The sequence below is a fragment of the Cricetulus griseus genome, chromosome 7 (assembly GCF_003668045.3).
Source record: "Cricetulus griseus strain 17A/GY chromosome 7, alternate assembly CriGri-PICRH-1.0, whole genome shotgun sequence".
NCBI lineage: Eukaryota > Metazoa > Chordata > Mammalia > Rodentia > Cricetidae > Cricetulus > Cricetulus griseus.
The window spans coordinates 101,254,708-101,271,728 of record NC_048600.1 but is presented as its reverse complement, the minus strand read 5'-3'; the positions used below and the strand labels follow the sequence as shown (position 1 = coordinate 101,271,728).

Below are 17,021 nucleotides of genomic sequence, written 5' to 3'. Positions count from 1 at the left end.
CACAAGGAACAGATTCCTTTAGTTGTATTCAGAATCAATAGACTAAAACAATTACCACAGGAAATCTGGCAGCACCCAAAACTTCCATTAAATGAAGTGTCAAGAGTCTTGATTTCCTGCTTAGTGATATTGTCATTTGGGCACTTGTCACATCTGCCTTAACAACCTGCCTGGAGGCTTTACATGACAATTAATGTCATCTCTCAGTGGAACTGTGTGGCAGGGGTGAGGACCCTTCTATAGTCTATGGCAGCATGGTACAACCAACCCCCCCTCCCTTTCCAGCCCAGTGACAGGAAGTGCACACCTGGGGAAGTAGTACTTCAATCATTTTTCTACTGTCACAGTGAACCCAAGAAGCTTCTGCGCTATTAAGCAATCCATCATAACAGTTGTGACTGGTTAACTTTAATTTGTCAAAATAAATCTGCAGTATTTTGCATGTTAGTAATACAGTGCTGGTATTGACAGGTAAAATCATCATCTGCGTACATAGAAACCTTCATTGAGGAGCACACCTTAGGAGGGAAATGAATACACAGTAAAAGGTAAATGCAGGCCAAGCAGCGAGCCCTAGAGCAAGCATAACAGGCTGGATGTCAGATTTGAGGATTATCTAATACAACTGTTTAGCTGCCGATCTGATAAAGGGGAAGCTCTCCACCAGGTTACAACCAGGAGGGAAAACATACTCTGCCTTTTTGTAGAGTGGTGGCCGTCGGTGCCTTCAACACATAGTTGAGTCAGTTCATCAGCATCACAACTGTTTCAGTTCCAAGACACAGGAGGATCTCACCACAGCCTGTTTGTGCCCCCTTTGCAATGGCCTACCCTCACCCTCACAGCAGCTCTCTCCCTCCCTGAAGAAGACACAACGTGGCTTTATTATTGCAGACAAGCTTCTTAAGTGAATAGAGTATGCATACAAAATAGCATTTTAACTGAAGTCATACAATGAAGTCTCGCTCCTGTTTACAATGAATTGATAAAACAATCATTTCTAGTATATATCCTTTTTTTTTCCTGTAAGAACTAATACTCTCAGGATCTTATGACCACGCTGTAGCCTGAGGGAAGGGCTTGTACCTGCCCACTTTGAGGACTGCTCCTTGGACCACTGTGGAGGAAGCCTGGGCTGTCTGAACCATGAAGGATCACAACTGCCAGCAGAACAGATGACAGGGCCCAGCAGACAGAGCACATGCCAGGAAATGAGGGTTTCCTCCACATGTGACCACTGCCCTCCCAGGTCTCAGCAGTGCCATTCCTGGGCCTTCCCCACATGAGCCCTTCCAGTAGCTCACACATAATGATCTACAGATTAAAAACAAACCGATTTTCAACTGTGGATAAGAACTGTTGTAACAAAGTCATAGCTACATATTTTTCTCTACATTTTGTTTATTGAGACAAACTAATTAAAAGGCACAAACATAGGGCATGTTTACATGGACATTATAACAAACATATACATTAAAAGTGTAGGAATGTGTTGCCTTCCTGCTAAACAGAAAGTTCCTAAGCTTTATATATACAAAAGTTGTACAATTTAATGTCCTAAAGTACAAAAGATCATTTATAAAATTATTTTACACTAGGTACTATTTATTTTAATTTTTTTTACTATGTAGTTCATCCCCCTAGAACTGTTTTGTATAATGACACACAGATACCTGTCCCTGATGTAGGAAGTCTGCCTCAGATGCAAGGTATTTTGATGTTTGTACTGACACAGTGGGGTATAAACGGAAGTCATCTGGTGAGAGTCCTGCATGCTTTCTGCAGGGCTAACAAAACTCATTTCCATTTCTCTTAACTGCAAGATTAAAAATGAAAAAGACTCAAAACACATTGCAATGTAAAAAAAAAAAAACAATACAGCATCTTGGTTTGAATGAACTCTTCTTTAACACAATGCTTTAAAAACACAAAGTGTGGCATGATGGCGTAAAGAGGATCTGATTTCCTAGCTTTTGGTTTCTACCGTATGTACAGGGATAAAGCATCCGGCTAAGAAACAAAAGCACATGTCTCAACGTGCACATCACTGCTGAGTTTCCATGAAGCATGCAGATAGCTGCCTCCCTGAAAACTCCAGAAAGCAGATACAAGTGTTTTCTTAAAGGAAAAAAAAGTGATGTCCATATTTACAAAGTTGAACAAATCTGCACAATACTTGATTAGACAGAAGGAGGGAGAAAAGATACACTCTGCTTGTTCTGAAGGGGCATCCTACCTAGTTAGTGGTTAGAATAAAAACTGTATACAATTTAATATAAGACATAAACTCTAGTGAGCATCTAACACATCTGTGCCTGTTGTAACATCAACAGGCGCTGATTGGGAGAGAGAGGGGCCTATCACATCCCAGTGCCTCCAATGTCTTCCAATTTAAAGCAATAGATTTAAACTGTTCCAAAGTCCTCATCGCTCCCAAACAGGACCCACTGGCCTGTGTTTGGAGCCTGCCTGTGCGCAGACCTGACTTCTCCTAAGTCAGTTGCAGCCTTTTCTCATCAAAACACAATTTATTTTTGTTTTTTTTTTTAAGTTTTTGTTTTTTTTTAAAAAGTCAACTACAATGCTATATTCCATCAGGATTAATATGCTGAGCAATATTTACATCTCCAAATATCAGGTCACAATCCCTATTATATGTTGAAGTTAGAATGATAAATTATCATATGCTTTGCATATCAGAGCTGGTATCACCTTTCCCATAGGGAATGCTGCCTGAAATTAACATATTCCCAAAGGTAAAATGCATATTCTCTGAAATGCATTTTATTATGACAATGTATCTATTTACTCATACAAACAAAAAAACACAGACAATTCTACACTAGCTCTCAGTCTGTGGGTTTAGAACTTCAGGTTAAACCATCCACCTTGTACAGAGAGAAAAGCTCTGCTAGTGTTTACAATAAAATGATTTTGTAGGATTAAAAACAATAATAATTAAAAACAAATAATGCTTTTTTCATTTTGAAATGGGTTTTATGATTGGTTTTAATTCTGGCATTTCACCTTGTCAGCTACTATCCTGTTTAAGCAATGCTGTCAGCTAACAGGGTTTCTGATTAAACTAATGTGGTCCAGTGATAAGTTACACACATACCCTACTTTGAACAACCCCAGCCAAATTGAAGCAAAATGCTACTACACTCTTACTAACTAACGTAATAAAACCTCCCAATTTCATAGTTTTTTTTGTCTTTTTTTTTTTTTTTTGCTTTAATCAACTAAAAGTAAGTTGCTGGTAAATATTTACTTTAACCCATATTTTGACTTTATAATACTGTTTACCAAGGTGGTGATGTAGGCAAAGCTTGGGGCAAGAAAGGCATGCTTTCCACAGGCCTCATTGCTATATTGAGAGGAGCAGCTAATGTCATAGGCGTGGGCAGGTTCATCGGAGATGTGATGGTGACAGGGTGTGCTATATTCACCGGGGCAGTTACAGGGGTGGGGAGGTTGACTGGGGTAGTCAGGGTTAAAGGAGAGGTCATGGATAATGGACTGGTGATAGTTACAGGATGCCCTATGTTCATTGGGCTGGTTATATTAACTGCACTTGAAACATTTACTGGACTTCTCATGCTCATTGCAGCTGCCACTGTGACTGGGTTTGACATAGTCCCAGACGTCACAGAGGACGTTATATTGAATGGAGTAGTGAGAGTCACAGGTGTCGTAGCAGCCGTGGAGGTTTGGCACAGGTTGGCAGCTTCTAAAATGAGAAGACAAAAGGGACTTTAGGCTCTCAAAACTATATGCAAAATTCAGCTTCTGAATTAACTTCTCTTAATTAAAAAGAACATTTAATAAATCAAATTACAGTTTCTACCAAGTGATCAAATATGAGGAGAGGACCTTCTGAGCACAGTCCTGGGGCTGGGGATCCCACTGTGTGAATCTCTTCTCTGATGCTTGGGAGGACTTGGGCAATGTGTTCAGCCCTGAACTTTTGATTTCAGTTCAGATTTACTTACCTACCTCAGGGATGCTGAGAGGACCAGTGATTTCTGCAAGGCCCTCTGGGAAGCAGAGGTGCTAAGTAGGCTAACTGTCCTCACTGCCTTCATGCAGTTCTCCTGAGTTGTACGGCCTTTCCTGGGAGAGTCAACCACCAGCAGGCCAGCAGGAAAGGCTTGTCTACACAGAGCTGTGCACACTGTAACTAGCAGAGAGGTGTGTGCACTCATGGACACAAAATGATAAAAGGCTTCTGAGATGTGAAGCCACATTCTGTTGAGGTTTTAAAAATGGGTGAAGAATGATAAACACTAGTTTAGTGTCTGTCTGAGGAAACTTGGGTTAAATAATATTGTAGTTTATAATATTTCTTTTCTTTTTGAGAAAAAGGTCTCATTATATAGCCTTGGCTGGCCTATAACTGGCTATGTAGCCCAGGCTGGGCTCAGAGACCTTCTACCTGCCTCTACCTCCCCAGTGTTGGGGTTAAAAGCATGTGCCACCATGCCTGGCTTATACAGCTTCTTGTGTTAAAAGCTACTACTCAGTAGCTGTGTTCTCCTTCTTTCCTTCTCACCCCTACTTCTTCTTTTTTCTAATGACCAATATCATCTAACTGCACACATCACACACACCACCAAGCATACCAAGTAGGACTAACTCAGGCAAGGAAATCCTGTGACATGTTAGGGAACTCCTGTGCTTTTTATCTAGCAATGCCTGAGCAGTGCTTTAAAACATCCCTGGGACTGGAGAGTTGGCTCAGCATTTAAGAGCATATGTTGCTCTTGCAGACAACCTGGGTTCAATTACCAGCACCTACATAGTAGCTCAAAACAATCTGTAACTCAAGTTCCAGGGGATCCGAAGCCCTATTCTGCAAGGACCAGGCATGCATGTGGTGCACATACATACAATCGGGCAGAACATTCATACACATAAATAATAAATCTTAATTTAAAAAATTTTTAAAAATTCCCCGTAAAGTGACATCCCATCCACCCCCTCAAGAAAATTCAGCACCACCTACCAATATGCCATAAAATGCCAGTAAGGAGACAGACCTATGACACCTATTCACATCTACAGCTGGAGGAGGTCTGCATAGGCTCCACAGAGGGGTCAAACCACTTCAGGTTACTAAGCAGCCCTTCTCTGATTGGTCTAACATTATCTGGCATGCTTTGCACTACACACCAGGAGTTGCCAAACAAGACTGATGATGGAGAACCATCCAGGGAGGTTTTGCTTTTTAATAGATTTCTGGGAGAGTCAATAACGAACCCAGATAGAACCTGGGAAGTCTATAGGTAAAAAGCTTCCTCAATGATAATCTGATTTTCATCTAGGTTTGGGAACTTAAAATTTATCCAGGTTTAATATTTAAAGGACATTTCTGCCTGGGTTTTGGATCTCTGGGTTTGGGAGCTCTTGGGCAGCGAGGGCTACATAGTGAGACCCTGTCTCAAAAAAACAAAAACACACAAACAAAACACTGACATTTTAAAATCAATTTTAGATTTTCATTACGTTTTCAATATAGCAGTCTCCTCTCTCCCAAAATGTAATGTTTACTAAAAGAGAGAGAGACTCTAGCTACACATGGGAACACAATAGCATTTTGTTTAATGAAGGTCAGAAGATGAGCTAAACAATCAAGTCTTATTGTGCAAAGCAAACTGAAATACAACAGGGAACACAAATGCAGCGAAGTGAGAATGGGAGAAGGCCCACTGGCTTCCTGGGTGACAGTGTCACTGCTGACGCTCTTGTCCTCATGCTCTGCTCAGAGGAAGGCGTTTCTGTCTCCTGCGCCACTTCCCTGCCTCCTCTCCAGTCTTCTTTTCATTCTAGAGGATCAAACTTTTGGTACTGTACATAGAAGGCAAGTGTTTACTACTGAGCTGTGCCCCGGCCCTCAAGCATCCTTATGTCTTCAAACACTTTTACTCCCTTCTCTAGTGAAAATATCCTTCACAATATACTTTCAACTACTGCACAGTCATCACTATCTCTACTTCTCTAGCAAAGTCCTCAACAGCAGAGGGGCAGAGAGGTTAAAATAGCCCTGTGAAGGGCTAAAGAAGATTAAAGGTGATACCAAAAGCCAAGAAAAAGACAGCAGGGCAGTAAGGTCTGAATTATGTCCCAAATAATCAGTGCAGGACCAGCCCTGAGAAACAGAAAATCAGCTATGAGAAAATGAACTTACACAAGAAATTAAAAAAGGAGCCCACTGGGTGATAACGGCACAAGCCTGTAATGCCTGTAATCTCAGTGCTTGGAAGGTAGAAGCAGGCTATCTCTATGAGTTCAAGGTTAGCCTGGTCTACAAGGCAAGTTCCAGGACAGCCAGAGCTGTCTTGGAAAACAAACAAACCCTCCCCCAAAAAACAAAACAAAAAAACAAAAGAGCCCATGCCAGGCATAGTGATGCACACCTTTTGATCCCAGCACTTGGGAGGCAGAGGCAGGTGAGTCTCTGTGGGTTTGAGGCCAGCCTGGTCCACAGAGTGAGTTCCAAAGATAGCCAAAGCTACAGACACTCTGACTTAAAACAAAAAAGGAACCCTTAACACAAGGACACTGACATAAAAAGGAACTATAAGCCCCAACCTTGACTGTACAAGTAACGAAAAGTAAATCCAGAGAAAGAACAAAGCAGAAAGCACTGAGAACTTTTACTTCTCGGTAATAAAAGCTAAATGGAAGCCCTGTCACCAATAACTAGTTTATACAAAACACTGTCCAGTAAGCAGCATTGTGACGCTAGACTCCTCCACTGCTGTGCTCCCCTTCCGTCACCTCAAGTACTAATTAAACACTCCTTGAGCCACACCCAGAGCACTGGAAGCCCCTTCTCACCTTTCTTTCTTGCTTTGACAGCTTCTTCCCATAGTCTCAGTGTCTCTACCTGCTTCCCTGGCCAGCTCGTCACATGTTGCTGCTGCTGCTGCTGCTGCTGTTGCTGCTGCTGCTGTTGCTTCTGATTGCTGGTCTCTTCACTCATGCATGCTATTCCAAAGACAAACGATAAACATTGTGTTTACCTTGAAAAAGTGCAACCATGTTTTCAAACCCAAACCTAGAAGCTAGAGATATAATAGGTCAGCTGTTACAGTGCTTGGCTAACATGCAGGAAGCCCCAGGTTCCATTCTCAGCAATAAGATCCTGTGAAAACAAAAGCAAAGAAACCCAAGCCAGAAGTGGTGGTGCACATCTTTAACCTCAGTGCTCAGGAGGCAGAGACAGGTCTTGACCCATTTTGTGATCTACAGTGTGAGTTCTAGGCCAGCCAAGACTACATAGTGAGAACCTGTTTCAAAACCAAACAAACACACCCAGATCTAGATGCTTGACTCCTGTACCTCTATGGACATTGTCATTTAACTATTAGCTCTTAATGTAGTGAATCTTTTTTTTTCCTGCTTGTGTCTATACTGAGCCAAACAAATAAGTTTGCTAGAAGTCAGGAAACTAGGACCAGCAAGATGGCTCAGCAAGTAAAGACACCTGGCACCAAGCCTGAAGACCCAAACTCAATCTCTGGGACCTATGTGGTGGAAGGAGAAAACCAACTCCCCAAAGTTTTCCTCTGACCTCCACACTTGCACTGTGGCATGTATGTGCACACACTCTAAATAAATACAATATCATTTTCAATAAGCAATAGAACTACAGAAACTAATATAAAAAAGGAAACAATTATTTGCTAAACTAAAAAGGAATTACCTTTGAAAAAGGAAGTTAGATAATGTTACCATAATGTTCAATATTTAGTAAACTATCAAAAATATTTATTTAACCACAAAGACATACATTAAAAGTAAATTTTTATAAAGTATTAAATGTGATATAATGAACCCAATATACTCACAAAAATGAAAAAGTGGATGGGATTAAAACACATTAAACTAGCTAGGTATGGTGGCACACACTTTTAATACTAGCACTTGGGAGGCAGAGGAAGGCAAATCTCGGAGTTCCAAGTCAGCCAAGGCTACAAGAATAAAACAAAACAAAACCAAAAACATTAAACTTTCCCATTTACTGAAGCCATTCACGATCATTTATTTAGAGAATCTGATATTTCTGTTGCATGAAATATATATGTAATAAGACACAGAATTATGAAAATAACCTTTTTATTTTTAAAATAAAAAGTTAGGTATATTAAGTACTAAAAATTTTATCTTCAACTCTGAACTTAAGACAAGCCAAATATTCAGACCTTCAAATGTTATAATATCCTCCCTCATGTGTGTGTGAGAGAAAGAGAGAGAATGCGAGCAAGCAAGACGGGTGGGGGGGGGGAGTCTCACGTAGCCCAGGCTAGTCTCAAACTGTCTCTGTTGGTGATGCTAGCCTTGAACTCCTGATCCTCCTGGTTCCATCTCCCAAGGGCTAGGATTACAAGTATATGTCACCATCCTTGGCTCAAGTTTATTATTATTGCATTATATTATTTTGAGATAGGATTGCAGGCTAGCTTCAAATGTACTTTACAGCTAACTCTGACCTTGAACTGATACTCCTGCTTCTAGCTCCCATGCTCTAGGAATACAGGTGTGAATCACCACACCCAGCTGCTGCAATTCTAAACACCAGAACTCTTATTCAAACCTCATAAACAAAACACTGAAAATAGCTGGGATGAAATTCTGCTCTGTGGGTATAATTAGTAGTAGACAAGTACGGGACTAGAAGGAAATGAATGGAGATTGTAACAACGTTGTTTGCATATATATGTTTAAAGCACAGTTCCAATTCCAACAGGCTCTCTCCATTGATGCCTGCTTGCCTATTTTGGAGATGGGAGGAAATAAGATGAACATTAATACAGTCCTGAGGGCATAGTCAAAATGTCTTTGGTATATTTAAAAAAAAAGAAGCCCAGAGTTCATCAATATGAAATGCAAAACAATCTGAAACATCACCTACTTTTGCTGATGCCTTGTTTACACGTATTACAGTTGATACTTTGGCTCTGCCCATGTGTCTTTAAGTGGCTGGTGATGTATGCTGCACTCAAGAGCTTCCCACAGATGTTACATGACACCTTGCCTTCGTGGCGTACCATGTGTGTCCGTAGTCTGTCTTTGGTGGCAAAGGCAGCAGTGCATGTCTGCATGAGGGAGGAAAACTTTTTTTAAATATAGACTATCCTGTTCAACTCATTTTAAAGTACGGATATTCTACACATTACCCCTACCCACGTCAGCAAGCTAGCTAAACTAGTATAATTTTCAGCGCATGTGTTACTGAGAATCACAGATCATACTAAAACATCTGGTGAATTTTAGATGCTTCTATTTTGGAGGAAATACATCAACACAGAGTAGTGAAAAGATGTGAGGCTCACATTCAGTTAAACCTAGATTTAGGGTTGGGCCAAGGACTCAGTGATAGAGTACACCTGTCTCATGAGTTCAATTCCCAGCACTGGAAGAACAAAGCCAAATAAGACAAAAAACAAAACAAACAAACAAAAAAAACACCAAAACTGTATTTAAACTGAGTTTTACAAATCACTAAACAGTGTAATGCTGAACAAAACAATTAACCTGTCTGATGTTTCTATGGAACAGGGACAACACCTATCACAAAATGCCTGGCAGATTAAGAGCCTGACATGCATAGCAGGTACTCACTGAATGGCACTATGATCCTTCCTTCAATTAGATTTTTCTTAGAATTCAAGTCATTTACTTAATAAAATCAGTCATTAACAAACAATTGAAAGGAGAACTAAGAACCTTCAGCAACAAACTAGGATCAGGAATGCATAAAGCAGTCATTTGATTTAGCAACATTCTTAACTTTTTCATTATGACAATTTATGTCTAATAAAATCACTGATTTAAATATATTTTCAAATTTGGTAACAGCAGATAAAAATCTAGTAAATAATAACAGTTATCCAAATGATGACAGAAAATGCACGATAACATTTTCCCCTTCTCTGGGCTAGAAAGGCTAAGAACAGTGGCTGCTCTTGCAGAGGAACCAGGTTTAGTTCCCAGCACCCACATGGTGGCTCACAAGCATCTGTAACTCCAGTTCCAGGGGATCCAACAACCTCTTTTGCCTGCTTGGGCAGCAGGAATGCACATGGTACACATACATATATGCAGGCAAACATTCATACACATAGCATAAAAAAATTACAAAAGGGGCTGGAGAGATGACTCAGCAGTTAACATCACTGGCTGTTCTTGTAGAGGACCCAAGTTGGGTTTCTAGCACTCATGTAGTGGTTCACAACCATCTGTGACTCCCATTCCAGGAAATTTGATGCCCTCTTCTGACCTACTTGGGCTCCTGCATGCATATGGTACACATACACACACTCAGGGACATACTTATACACAAAAAATAAGTACTTGTTAAAGCCGGGCAGTGGTGGCCCACACCTTTAATCCCAGCACTCGGGAGGCAGAGGCAGGTGGATCTCTGTGAGTTCAAGGCCAGCCTGGTCTACAGAGGGAGTTCCAAGACAACCTCCAAAGTAATACAGAGAAACCCTGTCTCGAAAAACAAACAAAAAAGTACTTTTTTAATTACAAAAAAAAATTTCCCTCTCACACCAAAAATTATTGCCCAAGGAAAGAAAAACATAGCTACACAAAACAATACACTTACATTTTAAAATAATCTTTCACTATAAAAATATACTGTCTTGGCAATATATTATAAAACTAGAATTCCAATGAACCACATTCACTGCAATCAGTGACTTGAAGACTTTAACAAAGGACCGACCACAAGATCTGAGTGGCTCGGACATTGTGGATAACGCGCATCAAGCACTACACTAAGGATAAGTCATTTTAACTCTTACTTGGCATTTGAAGGGTCTTTCTGTTGAATGCACATGTTTTACGTGACAGCTTAGGTGGTCAGGCCTGTAAAAGAGTTTCAAACACAAGATTTTGTAATGGAACATTCAGAGAGAAGGCTACTTATGTGATGCTGCACCTTGGCACACTACAGGGAGCATTCTGCAGAAAGCAGAATTACCAACTCCCTCTGCCCTCAGTGCAAATCACCTTACCTCTAACATTATAAACACAAATCTTAATCCTTCACCTGTTATTTTTCTTCAAGTCAACATCAGATCATATTCAGCCCTGATTCTTTACAATCACAAACACTCAAAGTTTTAGTTCCAATACCAGGAATGTAGAACTACCACCGTGTTAATTCTTAAGAGTTTTGTTTTGTTTTTTGAAGTGAAATAGTACACACATAAAAATGGGGGTAGGGAGCAGGGGGCAGGGGAAGATCCTCCTAAAAGTTGCCTTAAGAGTATCCAAGGTCATCCCAACTAACAGGAAAGTCTCTTTGATTTGCACAGTGATTGATTCTCATATCGGGTTCTCCAACTAAACTAAAAACTGGCGAGACTTATGGAGTGATAAGAATCCATGTGCCAAATGAAAGCCTGGGTCTACCAAAGTCGCTCCCTAAATGACCTAACCGGTTAAGTGCTACGTCTCCACTAGTCAGTCATACTAAACCAAAGTTAGACCTAAAGATAGAATATTTGTCACCAACTTCCTCTTAAAATGTAGACCTGCTCATGCATCTTCTCACATAAACCCAGATCACAAACACAAACTGATACCATAATGAAAAAGCTAAGCAAAATGTAGTACCTGGAGAAGCCTTTCCCACAAACACTGCAAGTATAGGGTTTGGTGATGCCTCCTTCATGAGACCTCACATGGTAAGTCATCCGGTCCTTCCTCTTGAAGCGCTGGTTACAAATAGGACACTCAAAGGGCTTTTCGTCCGAATGAGACAGCTTGTGCCGATTGAGGTGGTACACATCCCGGAAGGCCTTCCCACACATCTCACAGGCGTGGTTCTTCTTGACAGGCTTACTGGGTTTCTTGACAGCCTGGGGCACAGGCATGGCTGTGGTGCTGGCACTGCTACTGGGGTTGGTGCCCGAGGAAGATGTAGTGACTGTTGACAAGATGCCCGCAATGGTTGAAACCAACGAAGTTCGGCTGCTGTCCCCAGCGATGGTGGAGATAAGGGGAACCACCGTGGTGGGGGTTTTCTTTGCCCGAGACACCAACTTGATCCCTGTGTGGCAGGACTGATGGCGCCTCAGGTGATAGCTGTCCCTGAACGCTTTACTGCAGTAAGTGCACACAAATGAAGTTTTGGGTTTTTCTTTTTTAATCCCAATGGCATCCTTTAATGTTTCTGGTGCAGCCTGAGGTTTCTGAGTTATTGGTATTGGAAGCAACGGTTTCTGATCAGGGGGCTCCACAGCAGAACTCAGGAGGGGCAGCAAGCTGTTCTGTGCTGCCTGCTGTTGGTGATGGGAGGCTTCATGGGCCTAAAACCAAACATTTACACTTGAGAAACTGAGCCTCTCAGAGTGACCTTAACCATTCAACATGCTCCAGACAAGAGAGAGAAGAGACAGTCCAGGAGCCTGTGAGCTGCTCTCTGCAACAGAGCTGCAGTGACCACCTGCTCTGAAGAGCTCTGGGCACAAAACACTGAAAATCATGGCTGATCAAAATTTCTGCATCTACCTTTCAAGCAGCTGACTAAAGCACACACTATTCTAGCTCATGAGAGACGTTAGTAGATGAAACCAGCACACAGTTGACTGACAATAGAGAAACCAAGTTTAAATAACTTGTCAAAAAATTTACATTCCAGATTTAAGTATTTAACAGTACCTTAGACTGTGGCAACATACAAACTCTATTTACTACCAACATGATCATCTACTTGTCTGTTACTAAAGACATAAAAAGCACCAAGTCTCTCAGAAAACTAGTGATTGAGAAAGGGCCTGCTAAGCAATGAAAGGAATGCAGCTCTGTGAATACATACACTAGCGGTATAAGTTTACTTATAAAGTCCGTCACTTAACTCTACTGAAAGATTTGGCAGAAATGAAAGCTGCCATTTATCAACTAGAAAGGCCTCTGTGAAGGTGGCAAAACACCTGTCAGTTATTTCTCAGATCACGAATCCTCCTCTACTAGAGTCTGGGTCCTTTACTGACACTAGTAAAAGAGAAACCAAACTGCAACTGCACTCGAGTCCATCCTCTTCCAGAAGCAGGCTGTGACACAGTACTAGATGCATGCTCTCTACTTCAGAACTGTAGCTGGACCACTGTTTGGAAATTTTAGAAAATGATGGAAAAAGTTCTTGAAATAGCTCTTCCTAATATGTTGTTCTTTACCAACATTGTTTTTTTTTTTTTAATACTTGACAGTGAGCCCAAGCCCCTATGCTTGAGTTTTGCAATCCTAAAAGGATCATGCTAAGAGTTCCAAATATTTTAAGCATATTACATCCTAGGCAGAGCCTATCCCATCATCATAGACACTTTAGGCAGCTTTCTTACCCTTCACACTGTAACAACTTGATTACTAATCAAGACACTGAAAACAAAACAAGTGCCCAAGGAAGCTGGCAGAGCTCCTCCTTGGATGGTCAAGAACATCTATCCCACACTGTTCACTTAATGACAGTTCAGCAGCTGTGCCTACAACCACTCTCCCTAATGGTTAGGAGGCATGGCATCCAAAAATAGTGGTCTGAATTTAATAATTTTGACTTAAATGTCCCTTAGACTTTGGAATGACACTCAGAAATTGTAGCTACTAAGGGGTATCTTTCCAGATTCCATGTCCATGCTGAATTACAGTTCACTTTTCATCTAATGTGTGCAGCTCTTTTAACTTGGGGGTCTATCTACCCAGATGTACTTACAGAATTTGGTCCCTAATCTTACTCTTTTTTGAGCTAACTAGGATACCCAAGTTTCCATACTGAATACAAACAGTTAAGAGCTGAAGCTACCTCAAGATATACAATTTCAAAGGCTAACAGATCACACGCCATGGAATGCAAATCTTCTGGACAAAGTTCAAACTTATAACATTTCGAGCTATTTTTCAACTCTAAACAACTATTAGCAGGATGGAGTACTAAAAGAAATCATTGTCATTTTACCAATCCACATGTTTGTGAATACAGATTACTTTTACAGCATTACTGATGCTCACTCTCACAAGGGTCGCTCCCAGGTCCCTGCTTCTTGAGTAAAATGCTGTAGAACTACTAGAAACACTTCTCTATAAAGCCAGCTAAGAGGGCAATTTTCCTCAGCTTGTTTTCTGAGGAAGAGAGTTAAATAAAAAACCATGGCCTGTCTTCAGTGAAGTGATTTAATTCTCAAATATAAGTTCTCAGTAGGCTTTTATTTGACTATCATCATCATCACATCAAAGTTTAAATTTCATCTTCTAACTCAAGTGCACAGCTCTAGCCCTGCACAAGCTTTCCTTTTTCTGGTGCTGGCAAAAGACAAACCAGAAATGTTATTTCATCACTCAGGGTGGTAGGATGTGGAACCATGAAATCTCCGTTGCCAGAGGGTAAAAGATTTTGTACTGAAACAAATTAGCATTGGTGAGTCATATCTTGAATGCCCTGTTAGAAGAATCATCCATCAAATATTTTAAGAGCTACACTTTCACTTTCCACCATGTTATCTGGAAAGCAAGCAGGTTATTAAAATTTGTTTAAAGATATAAATTCAACAGGATGCTCCAAGAGACAGTTTCATTCTCCCTTTCCCCAGTGAGTAACTGAAAACTGGCACTGAATGTCTACTTGTACCTTTCCATAGGGGAGACTCAAAGTCTCTTTACTCTTAACTCTAAATTACAGCTTTTCCAACAATTTTCAGCACATACTGCCACGTCCAGGATCAAATATGAGCTTTCACATTTCCTCATCAGGTGGGAAAAAAATTAATAGGTTGGCGTTAGCTTTTTCCAGGAAAAGAATAGTTAAAATAGCCTTTCAAAAGTATTTCATGGGATCTTTCAACTAGCTTCCCAGAGATAAAACTGTGGGTTTCTCTTTTACATAAAGAACTTGTTTTGTTCGTTCTCCATTAAGTTCACAGATACTCCATCTAATCCTGTTTAAACCACTTCTATGGCTCATCAGTCCTTTATTGTAAAATGACCATTTGTAAGCGTCTTCTAAAGAAGGCATCTGCCATCTTTGCACCAACCCCCAGGCCAGCTAGCTCTGTATTTCTTTGCCAATGCATTTGTAAGTTGATTATCACTTTATTAACAAGTTCATCAAAGCACAATAAAACCAATACTAGACCAGGATGATAAAGTGGGAAGTTCATGAGTTCCAAAATCTTAGGAATTCCCGATTTTAGTAAGCCATTTATTGCATTAATTACTTAAAATCAAAATGCCCACACTTGAAAATATGCCTTAATACGACAAGCCAGGTTACACAATAGGTCATTTTGCGTTCTCCAGTTCCCTATATTAACTCCATCGAGATGGGACCAGATGCTGAGAGGATAATCTTTTGAGGATTCTGCATTTCCAAAGGTCTCAAGCGCCTAAGCTACCCGTTTGGAATTTTACGAAGTATTCATAAGAAAATAACTCTGAGGCAGGCGCGAAGGACACACTTTAAAAACGACGAGCTTCCTAACCTCCGGTTCTGAAGTTTCTACGTGAGCTCATCTCTACTGCTCATCAATGTATTTGCAAACAGAAACAAAGCGGGGGGGGGGGAGTTCCAAACAGTTCCAAAAGTGGCAGGGGAAGGGTATGGTTAAAGTGCCCGCTAAAGACACACACGCCACCGCTGAGACTCATCTGGGGGCTTTGTAAGCGGACTTTGCGCTCGCACTCCGCTTCCCGTCGCCCACTGGGCCGGAGCGAACGTTCGAGCGGGCCATGAGCGAGACGCGCTCGCTCGGAGAAGGTCGGGCCTGCAGGAGTCCCGGCCCCGCTGCTCCCCGCTCCCCGCCCCCGCCCGGCCCGGCCCCGCCAGCCCGGGGATTCCCCAAGCTCAATGGGACCGCAGGAGAGCTGGACAGAGGCGAGGGGACCAGCTGCCAGGGCTCAGCTAGGACTCGGACTAGGAATGGAAAAAAGTTTGCAGAGGGGAACCACGCTCGCAACACCCCCGGTCGGGTACACCCGAGGGGGCGGCGAGAAGGGGGAGTGGCGGCGAAGCCAGAGATACCCGCTATTCGCGGGATGTGGGAGGAGGGTCAGAAAGTCAACACACAAGCACACACACAAAAAAGAGAGGTGACGCGAAAGCGCGAGCGAAAGATGGATGGGGACTCGGAGCAGGACCCGGGGACCCCCTCGCTGCGCCGCGCGGCCGGATCGGGCGCGCAGTGGCCGAGCGGCCCGCGCTACCCAGCGGCCCGGCGCCCTCCTTTCTCTGGGCCGCGGGGTGGTGACAGCGACCGGCCTCCTCCCTTCCCCTTCGGGGCGGGAGGGAAGGGTGTGTGTATGCGTGTGTGCTGGGGGGGCCCCGGATTCACCCCGAGGCCTGCTTCTCCCCTGCACCCCGTGAGGCCGCCTCCTTTCACCCCGGCGGCCGGGCTCCGCCGGAGCGGGCGGGCGGAAAAACAAAGGGGGATTAAGGCCGGGCCGGAGAGCGGAGCCGGGAGGGGAGGAGCGCCCGCCCGAGCCCGGCCCGGCCCCCCTGGCCCCCGGCCCCCCGGGGCCCCCAGTACCTGGAACAGGAACGCGGTCCAGTTGGCCTCCATGGCTGCGGCGGCCGACCCCCCTCCTCCCCACTCCCCCCGCTCGGGGAGCCTCCTTAGCCGGAGGAGGCGACAACAAAGCGGCGGCGGCGCGGCGGCGGCAGCGGCAGCGGCGGCTCCTCAACATGGCAGCGCCGAGCGCGGCCACTTCCGGTAACCTCCGGGACGCACCACCGCGGCGGCGAGCGCGGGCGGGGGGGGAGCCCCGGCCCGGCCGCCGCCGCCCCCAGCCGCTCCGACCCCCTCCGGGCGTCCCCGCCGCCGGCGCGCCGCCTCGGAGCTCAGCCAGTGCCCGCGGGCGGTGGGGTCAGGGCGCCCGCGCGGGGGCTGGGGTGGGCCGGGGGCGGGGATGGGCGCGGCGCGTCCCCCCCCGCGGGGGTGTGTGATGCTGCGGTCCGTGGCTCAGGCAGCTGGAGCAGGGGGAGCTCAGGAGAGAAGATGGAGGACGCCAGGGTC

At 43.5% G+C, this 17,021-nt stretch overlaps 1 protein-coding gene across 2 annotated transcripts; it reads right to left on the bottom strand.

The window, feature by feature from the left end:
* Nucleotides 1-386: 386 nt before the first annotated feature.
* On the bottom strand, nucleotides 387-16,741 carry Vezf1 (vascular endothelial zinc finger 1). Of its 2 annotated transcripts, none has more exons than XM_027426296.2 (6): nucleotides 16,536-16,741; nucleotides 11,635-12,329; nucleotides 10,818-10,881; nucleotides 8,918-9,119; nucleotides 6,841-6,990; nucleotides 387-3,730 (listed from the first exon to the last, which is right to left on the bottom strand). In XM_027426296.2, the coding sequence occupies exons 1-6, from the start codon at nucleotides 16,566-16,568 to the stop codon at nucleotides 3,303-3,305; spliced, it is 1,572 nt and encodes a 523-aa protein (XP_027282097.1). In that variant the 5' UTR covers nucleotides 16,569-16,741; the 3' UTR covers nucleotides 387-3,302. The 2 variants fall into 2 exon arrangements, with proteins under 2 accessions (XP_027282097.1, XP_027282098.1); XM_027426297.2 differs by having other exon boundaries at nucleotides 8,918-9,101; nucleotides 16,536-16,736.
* Between the last annotated feature and the right edge of the window lie 280 nt (nucleotides 16,742-17,021).

What these genes read in the sequence shown, in the direction of transcription:
- Vezf1 (XM_027426296.2), bottom strand. Translation starts at nt 16,568, where the DNA reads ATGGAGGCCAACTGGACCGCGTTCCTGTTCCAG. An exon ending in GGACCGCGTTCCTGTTCCAG is followed by an intron (nt 12,330 to 16,535) that starts GTACTGGGGGCC and finishes GTTTGGTTTTAG; the next exon opens with GCCCATGAAGCCTCCCATCA. An exon ending in AAAGACCCTTCAAATGCCAA is followed by an intron (nt 9,120 to 10,817) that starts GTAAGAGTTAAA and finishes ATTTAAAAAAAG; the next exon opens with TTTTCCTCCCTCATGCAGAC.